Raw genomic sequence first — 19693 nt, 5'->3', positions numbered from 1 at the left:
CTGATGCCTTAAACTTGCATTTTTCTAATGGCCAGCAGGGGGTTGTAAAAAAAATTGTATAGAAGTTTATGAGAAAATTAACCTGCATCTTATTCAAAATAGACAATAAAGCAGGATGTGCTTGTCCAGATTACGTGTTGTCAGTGTTTTAAGAACTGTACTCCTTTCACAATGTTTCCAGTTCATGAAAGTTAATAGTACATAGTTATTTGTAATGACCAACAAATATGTAATTATTTTGGGACAACCTGACGAAAAGTTCCTGCGTTTCTTCTCTCTGGTCTTGATGGCTAGATTGCTACTCTTACAGAGACAATCAAATGGACTAAGCCAAGAATGACTTAGTTTCTTAGTTTTTGGAACTTCGTAAATGTTTTTGTCTCAAGCCATTAAAGGGCCATAATATGTGAAAGGTTTTAAAGTAACAAACAGGCCAGATCTGAACCGTGAACCCTGTGATGGCTGTGAGATATCCACAACACAGGAGAAAAGATAAGGTGAGGACAGACAACTTAGGTGAGTGGTTTGCACAGAACTCAGCTGAAAGTGAATGGTTGATCTGTTTTTCCACAAGCGTACACCTTGTTTAAAACCCCTGTTTCTATACCTTCAAAGGCTTTAAAAACTCAAAAAACAAAAAGGAGCCCTTTGAAGCAATAACTCCTGTTTCAATGGGACAGCTTAGTGCCCAAAAAAAACCTCTTAACTTGCAGATCCACCCGCATCCTGCTGCTTCATAGATGTTTAATTAAATCTGGACCTCTTTTATTCCTTGAAGATTATGCTTCTCAGAACTGAGGAAATGTTGTAAACACGTCAGATATTTGACTATCTAGCAAACAACATTTATATTTGAATTCAGCGAATCTCATTATTATGCATAACCACCTTCAGGTGGAAAGATTATATTAGAAATAAAGAGACTTGGCTCTGGAAAGTTTGCGTTGAACACTGAGTAATCCTTAAAAAAACGAGTGTAGAAAATGTGTTACATTAGTGACTAAATTATTAGAAATGTGTGCCACATAATATTATGTTGAAATCTAGAAGCAATCCAGGCTGCTGCACAGCCATAACCAATAGCTGGATTGTGACATTGTTTTGCTAGCAAACAAGAAAAGCCTGCAATGCACCAGTGGCAGATCTGACTGATCTGAAGTATGAAAAGAGATAACTAAAAAACCTACCACTTTATCCTGGAATATATGGCAACATGATTTGGGCTACAAGACGCAATTGCTACACAACAACAAATGTATTTGATTGGTTCAGTGTACCAAATCCAATACAATTTAGAGGAATACATGTGAAAAGAGGTTCAGGAAAAGACAATTGATAAGGGGATTACTTGACAACTGCTTTTTGCTGGGGCGAATACCCATTCTGAGAAGTCAAAGGGATTTGAAGACACGCCAGCTCGCCATTCCTGTCTGCATAAACACATACAACCATGTGTGCAAAAACACAAACATACCGTGTCTAAATGCATCGGCCTTTTCCTCATATTGCTGAGAGGAGGAGAGATTTCCCAGGAAATCTCTCAGCAGGGCCTATATCAAAAGCTTAGAGCAGCGGCTCGTCTGCTGCAGTGGGAACACCTCTGGGAATGCTCCCCACAGAAATGTAACTGAGAAGAAAGGGGCTTATTGTCAGAGTGTGTTCTGATTAGACTTAGAATAACATTAAATTCGAAAAAAATTAGGCAATATATTACAATCAAAGCTTTAATGAGCTGATCCCTGATTACAGTTGGAGATAAGATGTTAACATTAATAAGAAAACTAATAGGATTTTCAGAGACAACGTACCCATGTTTGATAGGAAACAATTCAGGTCAATAGGATAGGTCCCCAGTTGATAACTCACATTAAGTACAATAATTATAACTCATTTAAAGAACACAAAGAATTTTAGGATAAATCTACAGATATAAATAGTCAATATTAAACACCTAAATGTAGATGTTATCCTTCCACTAGTCTGAAAGAAGACGTGATATGCTAGCTTTTTGCTTGTTGTGTATCACCTTAAATCAACAAAAGGGAAACAGTCATGTTTTATGTTATATTATATCACACACAGAAAAATGGGACATGCCAGGTGTTTTGGTGTTGCAACCAAATGGCAGACAATGTAAATAGCAGATTGCTTTGCTCTTTGGGAAGACATGACTTGAGAAGCTACATTCCTCTGTCTACACAAATCATAGTATCACATATGAGTGGGTTCAGACTCTAAGCTGTATGTGCTAACTGAACAAGAAAAAGGCAGGAGTCAAACATTCAGAAAGCACATTAGTAGAGTAACAGGTTTCAAAGTAGGTTGTAGTTCAGGAGCTTTGTGGGGAGGCAAAGAGATGAGGTAAACAACATAAAAACACGGATTAAGGGCGGGAAGAAAGCCTAATAGCGGTAGATTATAATGGCATTACTAAACCGAAGCTGAGCAGAAGGGCGAGGATCATAAAGACTGCTGCTTGGATGTAAAAGAAAAAAGCTCAGCTCCGGTGAGTCATCCTCCATCGCTTTAGACTTTTGTCAATCAGACATTTCATTAGCTACCGTTTGTTTAGTTTGGTGATTGTTGTACTCCATCATCATAAGACAAATAGTCTATAATGAGGAACCTTTCAATTAGGTTCATGTCAAGAGTACTGCATTTGTGTTTCAGTGGCCCTCCTACAATTCAGTCTTAAATGTGATTAAGGAACATTATGATTTAGACATGGGTCGCGCAAACACATTCATCTTATTATGATATTTATGTTAAGGCAATATGGTGATGAATAATACTGCAATTATGACTCACACTATTAGTCACATTAGGTTCATTTATAACCTTAATCCAGGACACATTTGCATTCCAGTATTTTTCCAAGTTACAAATATTTACAGGCATTACACAAGGTGATATTATAAGTCTGTAATACAAATGGTGGATTTGTGACGGTATTAAAACTAGACCTCACCTAAATAATTCAAAATCAATGCAAGGAAATATTTATACATTATTATTGCATGTATAGTCTGAAAGAAAAGGTTTGACATTTTGGAAAACTTGCTTATTCGCTTTCTGAAGGGTTATTTTGACCGCTATATATTAAGCTGTTGGTTAGCACAGCTTGGCATAAAACAAGGGCACACAGCTAGCTTAGGTCGGTTTCGAAGATAACAAGAGTTTCTGGCAAAGAACCAGAGTTTCTGGCAAATAAATGGTCCAGCAAATAACCCTATGTAAAACTTAAAATGTTTTTGCCCTTAGGTTTTAATATGGATATCACACATGAGATGTAAAGCAAAACTGCTGGTGAGCTAATTTTCTTACCCTGGGAACAAGGCTAGCTTATTTATATATCCAATCCGTATAACATGATAAGCTAACCAGTTGCAGCTAAGTGTTTCGAGTATTGAGTGGTCTCAATACTCGTCTTACTCTCAATGGGAAACTTAATAGGCTAAATTAGTATGTCAAACTAGTTTAATAACTAACATAGCTAATATGGATTTTATTAACTGGGTCATGTAGCCTGTGAGTAATGTTTGAATTAACCCAGTGCATCGTGACTGGTTCATGGTGGCCGTATGTACAGAGTTCATTTTGCCATCCAAGTCAATTTCACAGCCTAGCTGTAGTGAGTTTTACCCCCTTCCGTTTCTTTCAACTTAATTTTAAAGAGTTCTGGGAGACGGCAGTGGCCTCAGTGTTGGTCGATCAGATTTTCTCATTAATTCAAAGGCGCCGTAGATGCTTTCCGATTAGGACATGAATAATAAACAGGCCTGTTAGTCTCCTTGTGGTGGGAGAAACCCTGTTTAATTCAATGCCTTTCCATGTGTATTAAGGAAACTGCTTCTCCACGCTAAAAAACGAAACAGCTTCAGACACATGACATTGTTGTTCCAGACTTAATAAACAACCAGTCAGGGTGTGTTACAGTAGGGTGTCGAGTACAGAAAACCGCGAATACACACAAAATGGTTTAGGCTGCGATGCCTTTGTATCTCAAATAACACTTTTCCATATGATATGGAACCATGATTATGGTTCACTTTCTGCCATCAGATTAAGACAACGCGCCTTTTTTTCGGTGAGATTACACCTGTATCAGTGTCTCGGATCAGAAGCCTTGATGAGGCCGGAGCTCCAATTTGCAAAGTAATTACAGATTATGACTCTTTGGTGTTGAAAAAACGATTTAAATGGGTGAGAAGATGGATGATTTTCCATTCTGATGCACACATCAGTGTGCTCCAGGCAGGGGTGTACAGGGTCAAAGTACATCAATTTATGAGCTGGAACTTTACCCAGATCATGGATCTTTGGCTCATCAAGTAATAGTCATTCAGTGGGATCTTCCTAATTATCATAGCTTTAATGCTACATACGAAGCCATCATAAATAATTCAATAGGTTGTCTACCTCAATAAAGGACTTCCTTCTGGTCTCATATCCAGTTTGTACAACATGTTCTGCTCCTCTGCATGATAATTGTCAAGGTGTTATGTCTCCACCTAAAGGTGCCCAGAGGAACTGAATGACAGTCCCAAATTACAACATGCTGAACTGATAGGCAGGATAATCATATAAACACTCGGAGCAGCACATTTAATCAGGAGGTAATTATATATCTCTGTCATTTTTAATGATACATTAGGTACAAGAGGATATGATTAGGCTTGTGAAATTATTGGAATTCAAAGGAGATACTGTATACATCCAATTACACCCTCACATCTGAAGAGTTTTTAATAAAATAATATAAGATTAAGCACAAATCACCATTAATTCAGTTATGTATTATGCATAACAAGTAGTTTTATTATTACATTTGAATATTATATTTACATATTCCCATGACAAATGTACACTCACTTTTGTGTTTTTTACAAAACTTAGTGAACTAGTTTAAAATAAGGAAGAAAGTAATAGCGATTAAATAGGGGGTACAATTACATGAATTCAGAAAGTTTTTCCTTTACTTTCTCTTCAATGTTTGCAAAGTATTTCATTTGGGCAAGCAGGGCTTTGGCAGATTGAAGTTCTCCTGATAAGGAAAAAAGAGAGTTAAAAAGGAAGTTCAATAACTGACTCACTTAATTACTTTAAAAAAGCTTTGGCATAGACTACAAAACAAACTAAGGAATGAGTGGGAGGAAGAGAAAAATAATATAATACCTTTAAGGAGGGCAGCGTCTATTTCTTCTGTCAAGACTGCCAGTTTCCCTGAAAGTGAGGAGGAGACAAGTGCCAGTTCTGCATGTGTTGACAAGACAAGACGCATATGGTGCTTTTTATTTGTACAAGCTAAAAAGCACTTTGTGAGCACCTGCTTCATTTGAAGTTATTCAAACCATATTGGAAAAATCAAAGAGTCATATTGTGTTAACACAGTTGGATGTGCCCACAATGTAGCACATGGATATGAGGACAATTGTGTTTGGAAAAAGTGACAAATTAAGCACAACCATGTAGACAGAAATTAATCTGTCAAGTATATTTTGTTCGCTTGTCTGATGTTTTCACCCTTGTTTTGCATTGTACATACATTCAGGAATATAGTACTACTTTTTAAAGGGGGCATGTTTTGTATCTGTTTCTACTAGAATATGCTTTAATCTCAAAAGAAACGATGTATTTTTTCATAGTTTCTGTTAGATTCCACCAATGTGAGGAGTCTTCACCGTTGGCTTGAGAGAAAAATATGGTGCACCTTTTCAAAGGTAATTATGAAGCCATTGGTGGAGTTATTCTAACTAACCTGCATGTGTCATTTAAAGAGGGGCCAAACCTTAATGGTTTGTTGAATTTCATGTTTTGTAATTTACGAAGCCCAATACTGACTGTTTTTTTAAATTTCACAGCTAGTTTCAAAATGTATTTATTAATGCTATTTGCCCTTTTTGGTCAGCCATTAAGTGAATCTGTTGCTCTTTTGTATGGTAGTTTTTATCATTAATGGTGGAACCAACCATTCCATCCTTGGATTCAAATGTCCTGAGTTTGAAAACCAACAACGTGAGTTTGTTAGGTTGCAATGGAAAGAGATTCACCAGTTTCTTCAGGTGTGCTAGCTGTTGTATGAAACCAAACATATTGTGACCAGATCACACCAAATCCTTCACAACTGAAATATGAATCATAAAAAGGAAAGAAAGAAAATACTAAGAAAGTCTCAAGCAGGGAGCAGTTCAGCCAAAGGGGGATTTTTATTAACTTTTACGTGCCTCGAGAGAGGCATCTGAAATAAATATATATATGTGATATTTCAGCACCAATTAGCCTGGAAGTCGTCCACCTGCGCTAATTTGTGAATCATGAGCACTAACTCATTAAATCGAACAGGCATATTTATTTACCTTTTGTCTGTTGGCCGATCTTATTGGCTTCCTCTGGAGTCTTAACTTCATCAAGCGCTTCATTGATCTCCATCAGCTCCATTAGAAACTCTGGATCAGCCCCGGAGTCTGTGCCCTCTTCGATAACCATTCCCTTCAGCTCCAGCTATAAACCACAAAGGGAGATCATCAACCTCAACAGCTCCTTCGCATGGAACGGTGTTTCTCAAGAAAAGGCGTCCAGACAGACAGAGCGAGCCATTATGAAAATAAACCATCCATTAGAAGTTAAGTCAGGGATTTAAAACTCACCATATAAAGGCCACGACTCAAAGGCTTAAGCAGTGTGTGGTAAGCTTTGTTCACAAGAGCGGAGTAGCTTTCTGAATACTCCTGTTCTTCCTGCAAAAGAGGGTTCTGTTTAGTTAAGAATGTTCAATCAATATTCATTCATTTTAAAAAAAAGGGGAAAGAAAATATGAGTAATTGGCATTTGCTGTGCATTCAGAACAACAAGCCGTTTCGTCATCCAGAGTTACACATCAAACTGTCACTAAACGGAATAACAGATGATATGTTTTACACCTCGTCATAACAATCTATACCACTGTCAATTTTTTAAACACCGAATCCTTGGTGATACTGACAATTAGGTGCATGACATACAGCTACTCCTTTGTTGTCGGGCAGTTTGGGACCCTTCAAGGGAAGCAGGTGTAAGTTTGACACGACAGACGTGTGGAAACAAGACAGGGAGGAAAACATCTTGGAAATGTTTGGCAGATCTGAGTACATTTTGCAGCTATCAGGGCTGTCAGCCCTTGTGAAAATCAATAGTCTAAAGCACTGGCCCATGGGCCCACCGTGTAGAGCTGTTTCTGTAATAACAACCAGTGCAGTAGGTGGCTGCCTTGTGGCCTTGTATAAGTAATGAGTTTTCTATATGTGATGAAGACCCACAAGGCTAGAAGATGTCTAATTAAGAAAAAATGGCCAGAGGTGCTAATAAATAAAACACAGTCAGTACAATATTGGACAGGTTGTGTGTGAATAAAGCATTTAGGCTCTACCTTTCCTCTCTCTGACATTCTGCTGAATATGAGTTAGGCTTTCATATAATTCATGACAACACTCTGCATTGTGTTTTCGCACCTGGGTGTACAGAATAAATTATTAGAAAAGCAAAACACGTTCGGTCTTCCTTCTGCTCATAATGCTTATTCTTCTAAACTGCCAGGCATCTTTTTTAATGATCCACAAGGGAGAAAGTGGATAATGTGAAAATCGAGTCAACCATTTACCACTTTGTAAAATAACCTTTAAACACATTCGACTTTAAACTGCTTAGATTTATTTGGAAAAGTCTTATTTCTTTCTGAGGCTTGAGGATTTAATGTGAAATGCCAGCCTAATTGTCTCATCGACTATGCATTTGGCTGGATGGGATTTCCACACAAGATTCTAGTGTTAGAAAAGTAAACTTAGCTGCAAATCAAAAGTGGCAAATCAAAATTGATGGGGAAAAGACGACGAGATGTTTTTCCCAGAGAGGAAGTGCTCCATCCATTCCAGATAAAAGGACAAACTAACATTAGATCTATTTCCTGTATTTTTCCTTCAGTGTCTTATGATAAAGCATCACCATGAGTTTGCTGTGTTCTTTTTATTGATGTTCTATATACGGCTGAGTTAACCTGACTTTTTGTCCCTGGTATAAGTCAAGCTACCAACAAATCCTGCCCATTTCCCATGTCTTTAATCTGCACTCCACAGGCTTTCTGTAAGAAATGTGTAGTCTTGTAACCAAAGGAGAAATAACCTTGATGAAATCACGGTTACATAATTGTGGTTATTTTCTCTGACTTGAAAAAGCACCTTGACATTTTACTCACAGTCCTAGGTCTTTCGATCGAGTTGCTGTCATGACAGCCCCGACAAGCACTTCGAGATTTGTCGTGGCAGATGAGAAGCGCTATATAAATTACATTTATTATTAATTTATTATTTACTTTCCGCAACTACAGAGCTTATTTTAGATATTTAATCCTTTCTCCTCCTTTCTTCCGATATCATGTTTTGTAGTGTTCCTTCGTTCTTTTCATTTGTTCGCAGAGGCGGGAGAAGTACTCAGATCCTGTACTTAAGTCAAAATAGGAATGTGTAGGAAGGAATACTCCCTTACAAGTAAAAGTCCTGCATTCAAAATGTAACTGAAGTAAAAGTAGAGAAGTATTGCATCAAAATATACTTAAAGTACCAAAAGTAAAAGTACTCATTATGCAGATTGGTCCATTTCAGAATAATATATATTTTATGTTTTGATTATAATTATTGATACTTTAATGTGTTTATCAATGCTGGTAAAGGTGCAGCTGGTTTGCATACTGCAGGGTAGCTTGTGAATGTTACTCAAGGTGTGACTAACGTCTTATTTAAGTGTTTTTGATAATATTTCACATCATTAATCCAAATCTGAAAAGTAACTAAAGGATTGTAGTGGAGTAGAAGTACAAAGAAGCATGCAATGTAAATACTCAAGTAAAGTACCTCAAAATTGTACTTCATTACAGGCTACTTGAGTAAATGTACGTGTTACTTTACAACACTGTTTGTTCGACTTTTACATTGCTAAAAAAAATACATCTTTCTAATTTTTCAAGAATGTCTCCCTTGACCAACTCATCATGAATCATACTAACAGAACACAATCACTCCTCACATTCACGTGCCTACCACAGATTTCTGGCTGAAGTTGTCTGGATGCAGAGAACGCTGGAGATGCAAGTATCTTTTCTGCAGCTTCTGTGTGTCCAGTGAGAATTTGTAGTCACTGAAAAGAGGCAATACATGGTGACACGAAATGTTTTGCTCACAGGCTGACATGAGTAAGATAGCAGCCTAGCAGGCAATGATATACGAGACTAGATACTCACCAATCCATGATGTTAAATAATGATGTGTCTTCTTCTGGGGGCTGGACTGCTTTGCATGTCATGCAGAAGAATGCAGGTGTTTGGTCGAGAGGCTGTTTGCAATTCCAGCAGTTCAGTTTGAATTGACCTGTGCAGTAATTCCTGGGTGAACTGGCTGCATATGTCGAGTATTGTAGCTTTCTTTCATTTCCCGTCGGTTTGAGGTTATTTTGTCTTTGCCATGTGTCCTTCTTTGGGAAGTTGTTTGACACACAATGTGCTGAACATGTAACAGTTTTATTAACAGTCTGTCGGTTTGTCATCAGCCAGTTTGGGTGCAGTAAAGCCCGGAATGGGCACACAATCCGTAAAGAGTTGTATGACAACATTTCCCAAATTAGGAGCTGATTTCCAGTCTATCAAAACATAAGATATTAACCTTGCAGTTAAAACCATAACAAATCTCCCCCAGAAAGAGAGCGGAAAGGCGTTCTTCTTCTACGTTTGTTATAATCACCACACTGCCATCCGTCGTCTTGGCGGAAGTGCTGCCTGGAAAAAACAACACATAGCTAGCGCAGCTGTTAGCAAAAGCTAAAGAAATGTGTTAGCAACTATTGATATTAAAGTAGGGTTGGATTTGACCGCAGCATACCACATAGTAAGTTGAACATCATAGCAGTTTAAAATACGTGTTAGCAACATGTCGCTGTCATATTACCTGCAACGTAGGACGGCATGTAAACTTCCCAAGACAGAGATAAAGCCGGTGTTCAACATAGCTCATTAGCTAACAGCAGGCTAGCTTAGTTTGCTAACGTGTTTTTACATCAAACAATGTTCTATGCTTGCGTCCGTGATGATACGTAGTTTGTTGTCACATACCATTCAAAGCTACCAAAGACAGCTGGCCACGTTATTTATTTGTATATGGTCAAACAAATCATCCGGTTTTAACTTTTTGTTAAAAAGTGCTTGCTCAGCTAACGTTACCTAGCCAGATGACAAAGACGCCCCATGCTAATATTACGAGCGATGAAGATATTCAATAAATCCATGTAAATGTATAAGTATATCTATCTGACAACACAAATATCACTGACACGATACATTGCACAGTTAAGAGTACACGCAATGTACTGTAAAGTATTGTTTAAACATAACTTGGATTAGTAGTACGCATGCATGCAGGTAACTTTCTGTACACCTTTTGCCTTAGCTTGTCACTCCAAAGTTAGGGACTCCCACAGATAGGACGAAATTAACATCTACCATTGTCCTTTTCAGGTATCTATTCACCCCCATGGCTATGGGAGAGGCAATGGTCCATGAAGAGTTTTGGTTACACACAAAGTGGCTTGTCCACCAAGATCATCAGCAGGCACTGGAGCACAGATAACACCTCCAAACTGGTGAGTATTTTATTTAGTGAGTGTGCTTGTTGTGCTTCATCATCTAACCATACTTCTAGACCACACCAATGTAATAGTTATGTGTGCTTAAGTGTCTCTGAACTGTGGCCAGGGTAAATATGTCTATTTGGCCCAGGATCAGACAAGGCGTCCCGACCCCTCGCCTTTATAGTTCCCTAACAAAGTACAGGCTCTGATGAATGCCAACTCCAGACTCTTGTTGTGTATGTGTAGGTGTGTGTTTTGGGGGGCTGTGGGAGTGCAAAAGTTGACGGTGAAGTATTCCAGAGAGACACTAGTTGGAGACAGCAGCTTCTCTAAGGTAAACAGGATCTCGTCCTGAAGGTCGAGGGAGGTGCTTCTCAAGGCCCCCACAGACAATACATTGGGTATTATTAACGGAAATGGCTAAGAATAGAGAGCAAGGGAGAAAGGTGGCTCATCTGGCGGCCGTGTTGTTTGGGTTAAACAAGCCAAAACGGAACATCATCTTTAGAAGAGTGACTTCTCAAGCTTAAACTCTGGGTGTGTCAAACTCACACAGAGCTAGGAGTTGATATGGGGCTCTTTCTCTTTCTCTGATGTGCAGCAGCCAAACAGGTTGTGTTGTGGATCGCTCATGACTGTTTACGAATGGATTTGTTGTGTTTTACGTTACGGATTTGTAAGTAGAACCTATTTTTCCGAGTTCATTAAAAGCCTTTTTACCTTTTTTACACATAAATTATGTTTTTCAGATTTTTTCTTTTCTTTGGATTGGTTATATTTTATACCAAAAACAACATTACTGCTGTTGCATTTGGGCCATGTTTGATGACAGGTCCTATTATAGGTAACTTTATTCAACATCATGTTGATATAATCATAACAATACATTTTCTGGAACATTCATAAACATGGTTATTGGATAGAATTACTAAACATAAATATTATTATATTGCCCCAGCCCTAGTTGGTATTGGATCAGAGCAACCTTACTAAAAAATAATATATTGGCACTATGATGACTGATTGTTATTGTGCAAGAATATCATTTTAAAGGCTAAAAAGTAGCAAACCACTTTTTTTTTGCTCTAAACCTTTGAATGGGTATTCAGTAGTGTTGATGGATTGAGTTCCAAATCTTGTCTGTTCAGTTCAAAGTAAATGCATTTTTATTTAGTGTGTTATAAATATGCCTGCTACCTGCTGAAACCATTGCAATTTAATTTAGATATTGGCTAATCTTGGAGAAAGGAGAATTATATGAAGGCAGCTTTCGTCACAAACTAACCCTTGCTGTTATTGCACATTTTTTACTTTAAACAACAGTTTCATACCAGACTTTCGCAATTGATGCATCCCGTAACAAAATTATAACAATAGTCTGTATTAAATTAGTTAGCTAACTATCCAGCGGCCTAATAAGTGAAATAGAATATCCACATCAATTATGTTCACATTATATGAAAGCACATTTCTCTTCACAGACAATTATTATTACTCATTAACACTTTATTCTCCAGATTTTGTAATGTTCTGCTGCTTTAATTCCAACTTCAAAGGAAAGAGAGAAAAGGCTTGTGCTTTAGTGTAATACTACACTGGTTAAAGTAATTAGCCAATGATAGAGGTGACTGGGCCAATTCCATCCAAGTACTGCTAATGTTGATACTTATTTGTTCACTTTCTAGAGGACTTTTTCTTTCAATTAGAGTAAAGGCACCATTACAACTGACAGCTTTGAATATCTCTAAGTATCAGAACACTTTTTTTTCCATTAGTTTAGGTGACATAAACAGCACCAGAAAAAATAAATATACAAAACAGATGCACAGGTTATTCTTCATTAAGCTAATATGAAAAGATTGTTCTAAATTAATCATTTATTATATGCACACTCTGCATGTACTTTCAAGACAACATGTGCGAGATTCGTTTTTTTCTTCATACATTATTTACCATAATCTTATAGGGAATAAAGTGAAATGCAGACAAATTGACTTTATGTTTTATCAATAGCTGGTTTGCCATTTGGCCATGTCCACTATGACACCCCATATGAAACAAAGATTGATTGTGTCGGTTTAAAGAACGTTAAATCAATAACATGTTGACTCTGTAAGGTCATTAAGGCAGTTGTTTGTCACAACAGTCTCTATTTCATTATTCCTGGCAGATTTTTGGCAAATGAGTTGTCTGCAATGTTCTGATGTATGACCTTGTTAGTTAGTATTGATTTGTGGGCTTGGTATTGTGTAGTGGTTCAGGTAAGGGCTGTTTAAAGATTAGGCCGTAGGAGCTTTTTCTTTTTACTAGTGTTCTGTTATTTGACAAGGCATTGTAATTCAGTACAGCACTGTCCACTGTCCTCTGTTATGAATGTCCTCAATTTTTCTCCCCCACCACAGATTAACCATGATCCCCATCACTGAGCTTCGTTACTTTGTGGACACACAGCCGGCATACCGCATCCTGAAACCATGGTGGGATGTGTTCACAGACTACATCTCCATTGTTATGCTAATGATTTCGGTGTTTGGGGGGACACTGCAGGTCACCCAGGACAAGATGATCTGCCTGCCCTGCAAATGGGTGGTCAATGAGACCTGCAAAAAAAACTTCACTGCTACCCTCTCCGAATCATTGTTCACGGAACCCAAAGGAATCCAGTATGATCTTGATCGCCACCAGTACAACTATGTGGATGCTGTGTGCTATGAGAATAGACTGCACTGGTTTGCCAAGTATTTTCCTTACCTAGTATTACTCCACACTCTTATTTTCCTAGCTTGCAGCAACTTTTGGTTTAAGTTTCCACGGACAAGTTCCAAACTAGAGCACTTTGTGTCCATCTTGCTGAAATGCTTTGACTCTCCATGGACGACGAGGGCACTGTCGGAGACAGTGGTTGAAGAGAGTGACCCAAAACCAATGAAAATGAATGGCTCAATGGACCACAAGGAGTCCGTTATCAGTGAGGATGTCGAAGCAAGTGTTCCTATGCTCCAAAGGACAAAAACACGCTTTGAGCAGGGCATTGTAGATAGAACAGAAACCGGGGTTTTGGACAAGAAAGAGGGTGAACAGGCAAAAGCCTTGTTCGAAAAAGTCAAGAAGTTCCGAATACACGTTGAGGAAGGAGACATCGTGTACAGACTGTACATCCGTCAGACTATCATCAAAGTCATCAAGTTTATATTTATAATCTGCTATACAGGGTATTATGTGCATGACATTAAGTTCAGTGTTGACTGTTCAGTAAATATAGAGAGCCTGACCGGTTACAGTGTGTACCGTTGTGCCCACCCATTGGCTACACTTTTTAAAATCCTAGCCTGTTTCTACATTAGCTTAGTAATGGTGTATGGTTTTATCTGCATGTACACGCTTTGCTGGATGCTTCGGCGTTCTCTCAAGAAGTATTCCTTTGAGTCGATACGGGAAGAGAGCAGCTACAGTGACATACCAGATGTTAAGAATGACTTTGCATTCATGATGCACATGATCGATCAGTACGACCCTCTGTATTCTAAACGATTCGCTGTCTTCCTCTCGGAAGTCAGCGAGAATAAGTTGAGGCAACTTAACCTCAACAATGAGTGGACACTAGACAAGCTCCGGCAGAGGATTACCAAGAACTCTCAGGAGAAGTTGGAGTTGCACCTTTTCATGCTAAGTGGCATCCCTGACACAGTTTTTGACCTGATGGAGCTGGAGGTTCTTAAACTGGAGCTCATCCCCGATGTCACCATCCCGCCGATCATCGCCCAGCTGATCAACCTGCGAGAGATGTGGCTGTACCACACACCGGCCAAAATCGAAGCTCCTGCTTTGGCGTTTTTGCGAGAGAACTTGAAGTCCCTGCACATCAAGTTCACTGACATCAAAGAGATTCCTTTATGGATCTACAGTCTGAAGAACCTCAGCGAGCTTCACCTGACAGGGAATCTCAGCGCCGAGAACAACCGCTACATTGTCATTGATGGGCTTCGGGAGCTCAAGAGGCTCAAAGTTCTCCGTCTAAAGAGCAATCTCACCAAGCTACCTCAGGTGGTGACCGATGTGGGCATGCACCTCCAGAAGCTTTCTGTCAATAATGAAGGCACCAAGCTGATGGTGCTCAACAGCTTGAAGAAGATGGTTAACCTGACAGAGCTGGAGCTCATTCGCTGTGACCTAGAACGCATACCACACTCAATCTTCAGCTTGCACAACTTACAGGAGATCGATTTGAAAGACAACAACCTTAAGACCATCGAGGAGATCATCAGCTTCCAGCACCTTCATCGGCTAGTCTGCCTTAAGCTCTGGTACAACCAGATTGCCTATATCCCCATCCAGATTGGCACACTGACCAACCTTGAGAAACTTTACCTGAACAGAAACAAGATCGAGAAGATGCCCAGCCAGTTGTTTTATTGCCGCAAGCTGCGCTTCTTGGACCTGAGTCATAACAACCTGACCTATATCCCGGCAGACATTGGCTTCCTCCAGAATCTCCAGTACCTGGCAGTGACCGCTAACAGGGTGAGTACTTTAATAATCAATGTGATCCATTTATATCTTTTTTTAAATTTGACATGTTTTAAATTATATTATGGCTTGTTTGCTGCTGGAAAATGTTTGAAGTTACAAGTTCTAAAACCTCTCCGTTTCTATCCTGTCACAACCCCTTCCTCACTTAAAAACATAGATCGAGAGCCTGCCTAATGAGCTGTTCCAGTGCAAAAAGCTTCGCACTTTGAACTTGGGAAACAACTGCCTGCAGTCCTTGCCATCGCGGTTTGGAGAACTGACCGGGCTGACACAGCTCGAACTGAGAGGAAACCGTCTGGAGTGTCTGCCCGTGGAGCTGGCCGAGTGCCGACAGCTAAAGAGAACCGGCCTCGTGGTGGAGGAGGACCTCTTCAACACCCTGCCCACGGAGGTCAAGGAACAGTTATGGAAAAGTGACAAAGAACAGGCTTGAACTGTGGCTGTGAGATAAAATGGATACTGTCCGAGTGGGACCTGACACAGGCTGTAACGCCTATACTGTCCCCGAAGGCTTGTTGCAGCAGACAAGAGTACTGCTGCAGTGTACTGCCAGTAAGGTTGGGTATCAAGAACCAGTGACAAGTAAGCATAATCAAAATATTGATGGCTTCAGGTTGTTATCTTAATTCCTGACTGTGCAGTTGAGTTTCCTTCCTTTACAAACAACCCCTCAGGCCTCCACATAACAACCCAGTGATGATGCTTTCCAGCAGTAATGTAGCAGTGGCATTATGAACAGCAAGATTAGTGTACACGTCATGCATTTCAGGTATGGTGGATCATTTAAGTATGAAAAACTCTGGGCAAACCTAAAGGCAGTTCCCACCGCTCAGTGTCTATAATATCAGACTTTGTTTAATCAAGATAGAATACACAAATTGTCCATTTCCCAATTAATTTGGTAGAAGGGTGTGGCATGGACCAAAAAGAATATTTTGTTTTATTTTTCACTTTTTTGATATTTTCCAGATGGGGAAATAAACCCTTTGCCGCGGTCTGCGCTCTCCGGTTATCCATTTAGTTAATCTTGAAATTATGACAAGATGGAGGCTTTTTTATTCTTTTATGGAACATTTTTTAAATGTTTCACTTATAATATCTTACAAGTCTTTCGATCAAAGCAACAGATTTTATATAGTCTTGCTAATTGTTGAAATAATGAAAGTTTAGGGATTCAGGGGTCCATTTCTTAATGTGGAAGGGTCACTCAGTCAACAGTCACTTATGTTGTTGAGACTGAGGATTTGCCTTTGATTGGCCTGAGTCTTGGTACCAGCACAACATGTGGTATTAAACTACACTAAACACTAAAAATTGCAATCCTACATGGAGCCAGTTTACGTGCGGGGGGGGTTGAAGATGGCCACTTTTTGCAGAAAGTTGTGTAATGTGTTTGACCTAGCACTAACAAAATCAGTTATTCTACTTAATGCAAACTAATTGACTAGCATTACAAGATAGCCCTCCCATAAAAGGACATTTGTGGAGCCTCTCATCGACGAGCAGATACCCAACCCTATCTGCCAGTATACTGCTCAGTGGGAACAACATCCATTTCATGGTTATGCTGCATCCACATTGTTTGTAAGTAATTGCACAGAACAAAACAAACCAATCTTAGGAACATGCTGAAGATGTTTTGAATGAGATTAGTTATCTCTGCATCAAAATCATTTGAATGAGGTTTATACAGGATGACACTATTGACATTGAAAAGAGCCACCAAGTATTAGTGATGTGCTTAAAACAGAAGCAGATGCTTACCTGAAACACTAGACTAGTTTATTTCTCTTTCTGTGGTGGGTATGACGCACATATCCACTGGCATGCCCTGATAGTTGAGATTTATGCAGATAGCAAGTTCATTTCCAAACATCTCCTAAAATCACCTGGCCTTAATTTTATTTTAATTTGTTATAACAGTGTAAGTGTGTAGTTATTCTTTTAATTAAATGTCACTGAACTGCATCATTCAAAACATATTGCAATATTCAGTGTAGATGTTTCCCCTGCAGTTACATTACATATTTAATCTAAAGCTATTGAAACTGCTATATTGGATGAAAATGTAATAACCAGTTATTTGTGTGAAAGAACAATGCAATAAGGTCCAAAATGCCATTTCTGAAACTTCATTTCTGTGTTACCTTTGAGCTTCTACCTCAAAAAGCTTAACACTTTAATAAACAAGATACATTCCACCAGATGTAAAGATAAATTATAGTTTCTACAAATTCATCCTACATATTGGCAAGAAATATTAAATGGCAGTTACCCGTTCACATGATTTTCTTCCTGAACCATTTCTGTTATGATTTGTTGAGACATCTGCAGGTTGATGTTTTTTTTTGTATTTCATCACTTTCTTTTCCTTTCCTCTCTGTGACCATACTTGACTCCAGGAATCAAGTTTGGCAGATAAAAGATACATATGTTGTCTCAATGTTTTAGTGACACGTTATAAGAAACTAAGTTTGATTTAGATTTGAATTAAATTAACTATTTATGCCAGGCATTTGTATTGTGTATCATATGGAAACCCATCTTCACCAGGTAGAAGTAATATCCTATTTTGTTTAATGTTCATCAATGGGTTGTTTAAAATTGAACTCAATGTAAGTCCTGGGTTGCCACCATCTAGAAAGTAAAATAATATTATTTTGTCATTGATTGGACATAACTTGGTGTCATAATCTGTTGATTTATATTATTCATAGTTATGGGAAATGTTTTTCATTATTATTGTATGTTTTGTCCTGTCATGCATGGGCCTCCATACTTTTCAGCTCTAATCAAACATTTTTTCAAATGTTCTGGTTTCAACGTTTGTGGACTTTTTGAGAAATGTTTAATACTTTTTGCCTGATAATGACTTTTCTGCAATTGTGTTTTGCCACAGTAAGCAGCACCTTGCTAACAATGCTACAAACAAGATCAATGCACAGCTCTGACGCAGCAAAGCACACAATACGGGCTCTTATGTATACCCCGAGAACAAAATATTAAATCAGTTTATGTTTTAATAAACCTAACTGCAAAGAAAACCTGGAGAGTAGCAATATACAGTAACATAACTGCATTGAAAAGCATAGGAATACTTTAAACTATGTACATTTATTTAATTAACATGTTTCACTATGCGATATTGTGCAATATTGCCTTCATTTAAACTATGTCATAGTAAGTGATGTAGTACTGTAATGTGCATTCTTTTTTCCTGCTTTTGCACTATAGCATCTCTCCCACATGTTAATGCAAATACAAACGATGGTATACAACTTCATGTATACAACACATGTTTTCTGATTATTCTATATGGAAAGGTTTGACTAAATAACTGCCAGTCATAAGATTGAAATGATATTAGATAGGTATTTCACATTTTATTTGAAAGTATTTCCCTTTACGTCACAGCTGGAGCATTTTAAATAGCACACTCAGCAATACACCACAGACTAAGACAATCAACTACTCAATGTGAAGTGTTTCAGTGAGCACTGCAAGTAAAGGGTCAGTACATTAAAAGGACTTTGTGTAGGTTGCTAGGAACATTTTATAGATTAGCTTTTGATCTCATTGTTAATATTTTGTTCTGTCTTTCCCTCCTTTTTTATGATTTTGATTAATATTATTTTTTTCATTTTGACAGCTATTAGTATTATACATTATAACTAAATTTCTCAGGAAGCCAGCTAGTACTCACTTCTTTTTTGAGTTAATTGCCTATTTTTGATTACACCTGGTATTTTTTAAATTAATTTAAACAATTGTTTTATACAGTTAAAGTTTTATATGCATTTCTATACATTCTTTTTCTAGTTTGGTGTATTTAATATTGACTGCTGGCTCAAACTAAATGTTTGTGTTTTTCAAGACACTTGGTTTAACGTTGATTCTGTGTTTTCCTCAATGACCATTTACAAAGTGAGCTGTAGTGTTTCAGAACAATGAGTTATTCATGGTTAGCATGGATGAAGTGTGTATGATAGTGTTATCCATGTGTATGTATGTATGTTGGCGTGATAAGACCCTCACTCCACGATGTTCATCTCTTAAATGCAATGTTCTTGGGTACAAATTATTTTTTTCAATGTTTCCCAACTCTAATCTTTCATTTTTCGTTAATAAGAAATGTCATCAGTGTATCGGTATTGACAAGAATGATGTTACAGTGAGTGTTCTGTTTGAGCATGTGTCCCATCATCTCCTACACCGCATCCCCTCCAAATAAAACGAAATAAAGTTGGTTGACCTAATTTGTCCTTGTGTCTTTTGGGGAAACTTTTAAATGTTGTGAATAATGATTCTCTCTCGTATTTTGGTATTTCAATATTTTTGTTGGGTAAAGAATATTTTTAAACATTAAATATATCAGGCTCTTTTTGCCTTTTTTTTGTTGCTTATTATATTTAACCAATGTATCCCATTATAAATCTTAACATTCTCAAATAGAGAAATACTAAAAAAAAAAACGACTATAGAGTGCCCGGAATGTTTGGGCAAGCCATTCATTTTG

At 38.1% G+C, this 19693-nt stretch overlaps 2 protein-coding genes across 3 annotated transcripts; one reads left to right on the top strand and one right to left on the bottom strand.

Moving 5' to 3' along the window:
• Window positions 1-4620: 4620 nt before the first annotated feature.
• hscb (HscB mitochondrial iron-sulfur cluster cochaperone) lies at window positions 4621-9636 on the bottom strand (the record flags this gene model as incomplete). 2 transcript variants are annotated; one of them, XM_079689187.1, is made up of 6 exons in its annotated part: window positions 4621-5044; window positions 5176-5253; window positions 6357-6501; window positions 6648-6737; window positions 9069-9165; window positions 9269-9636. In XM_079689187.1, the coding sequence occupies 6 exons, from the start codon at window positions 9634-9636 to the stop codon at window positions 4950-4952; spliced, it is 873 nt and encodes a 290-aa protein (XP_079545313.1). In that variant the 3' UTR covers window positions 4621-4949. The 2 variants fall into 2 exon arrangements, with proteins under 2 accessions (XP_079545313.1, XP_079545314.1); XM_079689188.1 differs by having other exon boundaries at window positions 5176-5223.
• Window positions 9637-9777: 141 nt separating this feature from the next.
• Window positions 9778-19433, top strand: lrrc8ab (leucine rich repeat containing 8 VRAC subunit Ab). Its single transcript, XM_079689186.1, has 4 exons — window positions 9778-9908; window positions 10535-10659; window positions 13050-15168; window positions 15335-19433. Exons 3-4 carry the CDS (start codon window positions 13057-13059, stop codon window positions 15608-15610), a joined length of 2388 nt encoding a protein of 795 aa, XP_079545312.1. The 5' UTR covers window positions 9778-9908; window positions 10535-10659; window positions 13050-13056; the 3' UTR covers window positions 15611-19433.
• The last annotated feature ends 260 nt before the right edge of the window (window positions 19434-19693 follow it).

This window comes from Notothenia rossii (assembly GCF_949606895.1).
Source record: "Notothenia rossii genome assembly, chromosome: 6".
NCBI lineage: Eukaryota > Metazoa > Chordata > Actinopteri > Perciformes > Nototheniidae > Notothenia > Notothenia rossii.
This window is presented reverse-complemented; position numbering and strand designations above follow the sequence as displayed.

Excerpts from the sequence above, each read along its gene's own strand:
- lrrc8ab (XM_079689186.1), top strand. The coding sequence starts at position 13,057 with ATGATCCCCATCACTGAGCTTCGTTACTTTGTGGACACACAGCCGGCA. Across the intron at positions 15,169-15,334 it reads TGGCAGTGACCGCTAACAGG|ATCGAGAGCCTGCCTAATGA; the intron begins GTGAGTACTTTA and ends TTAAAAACATAG.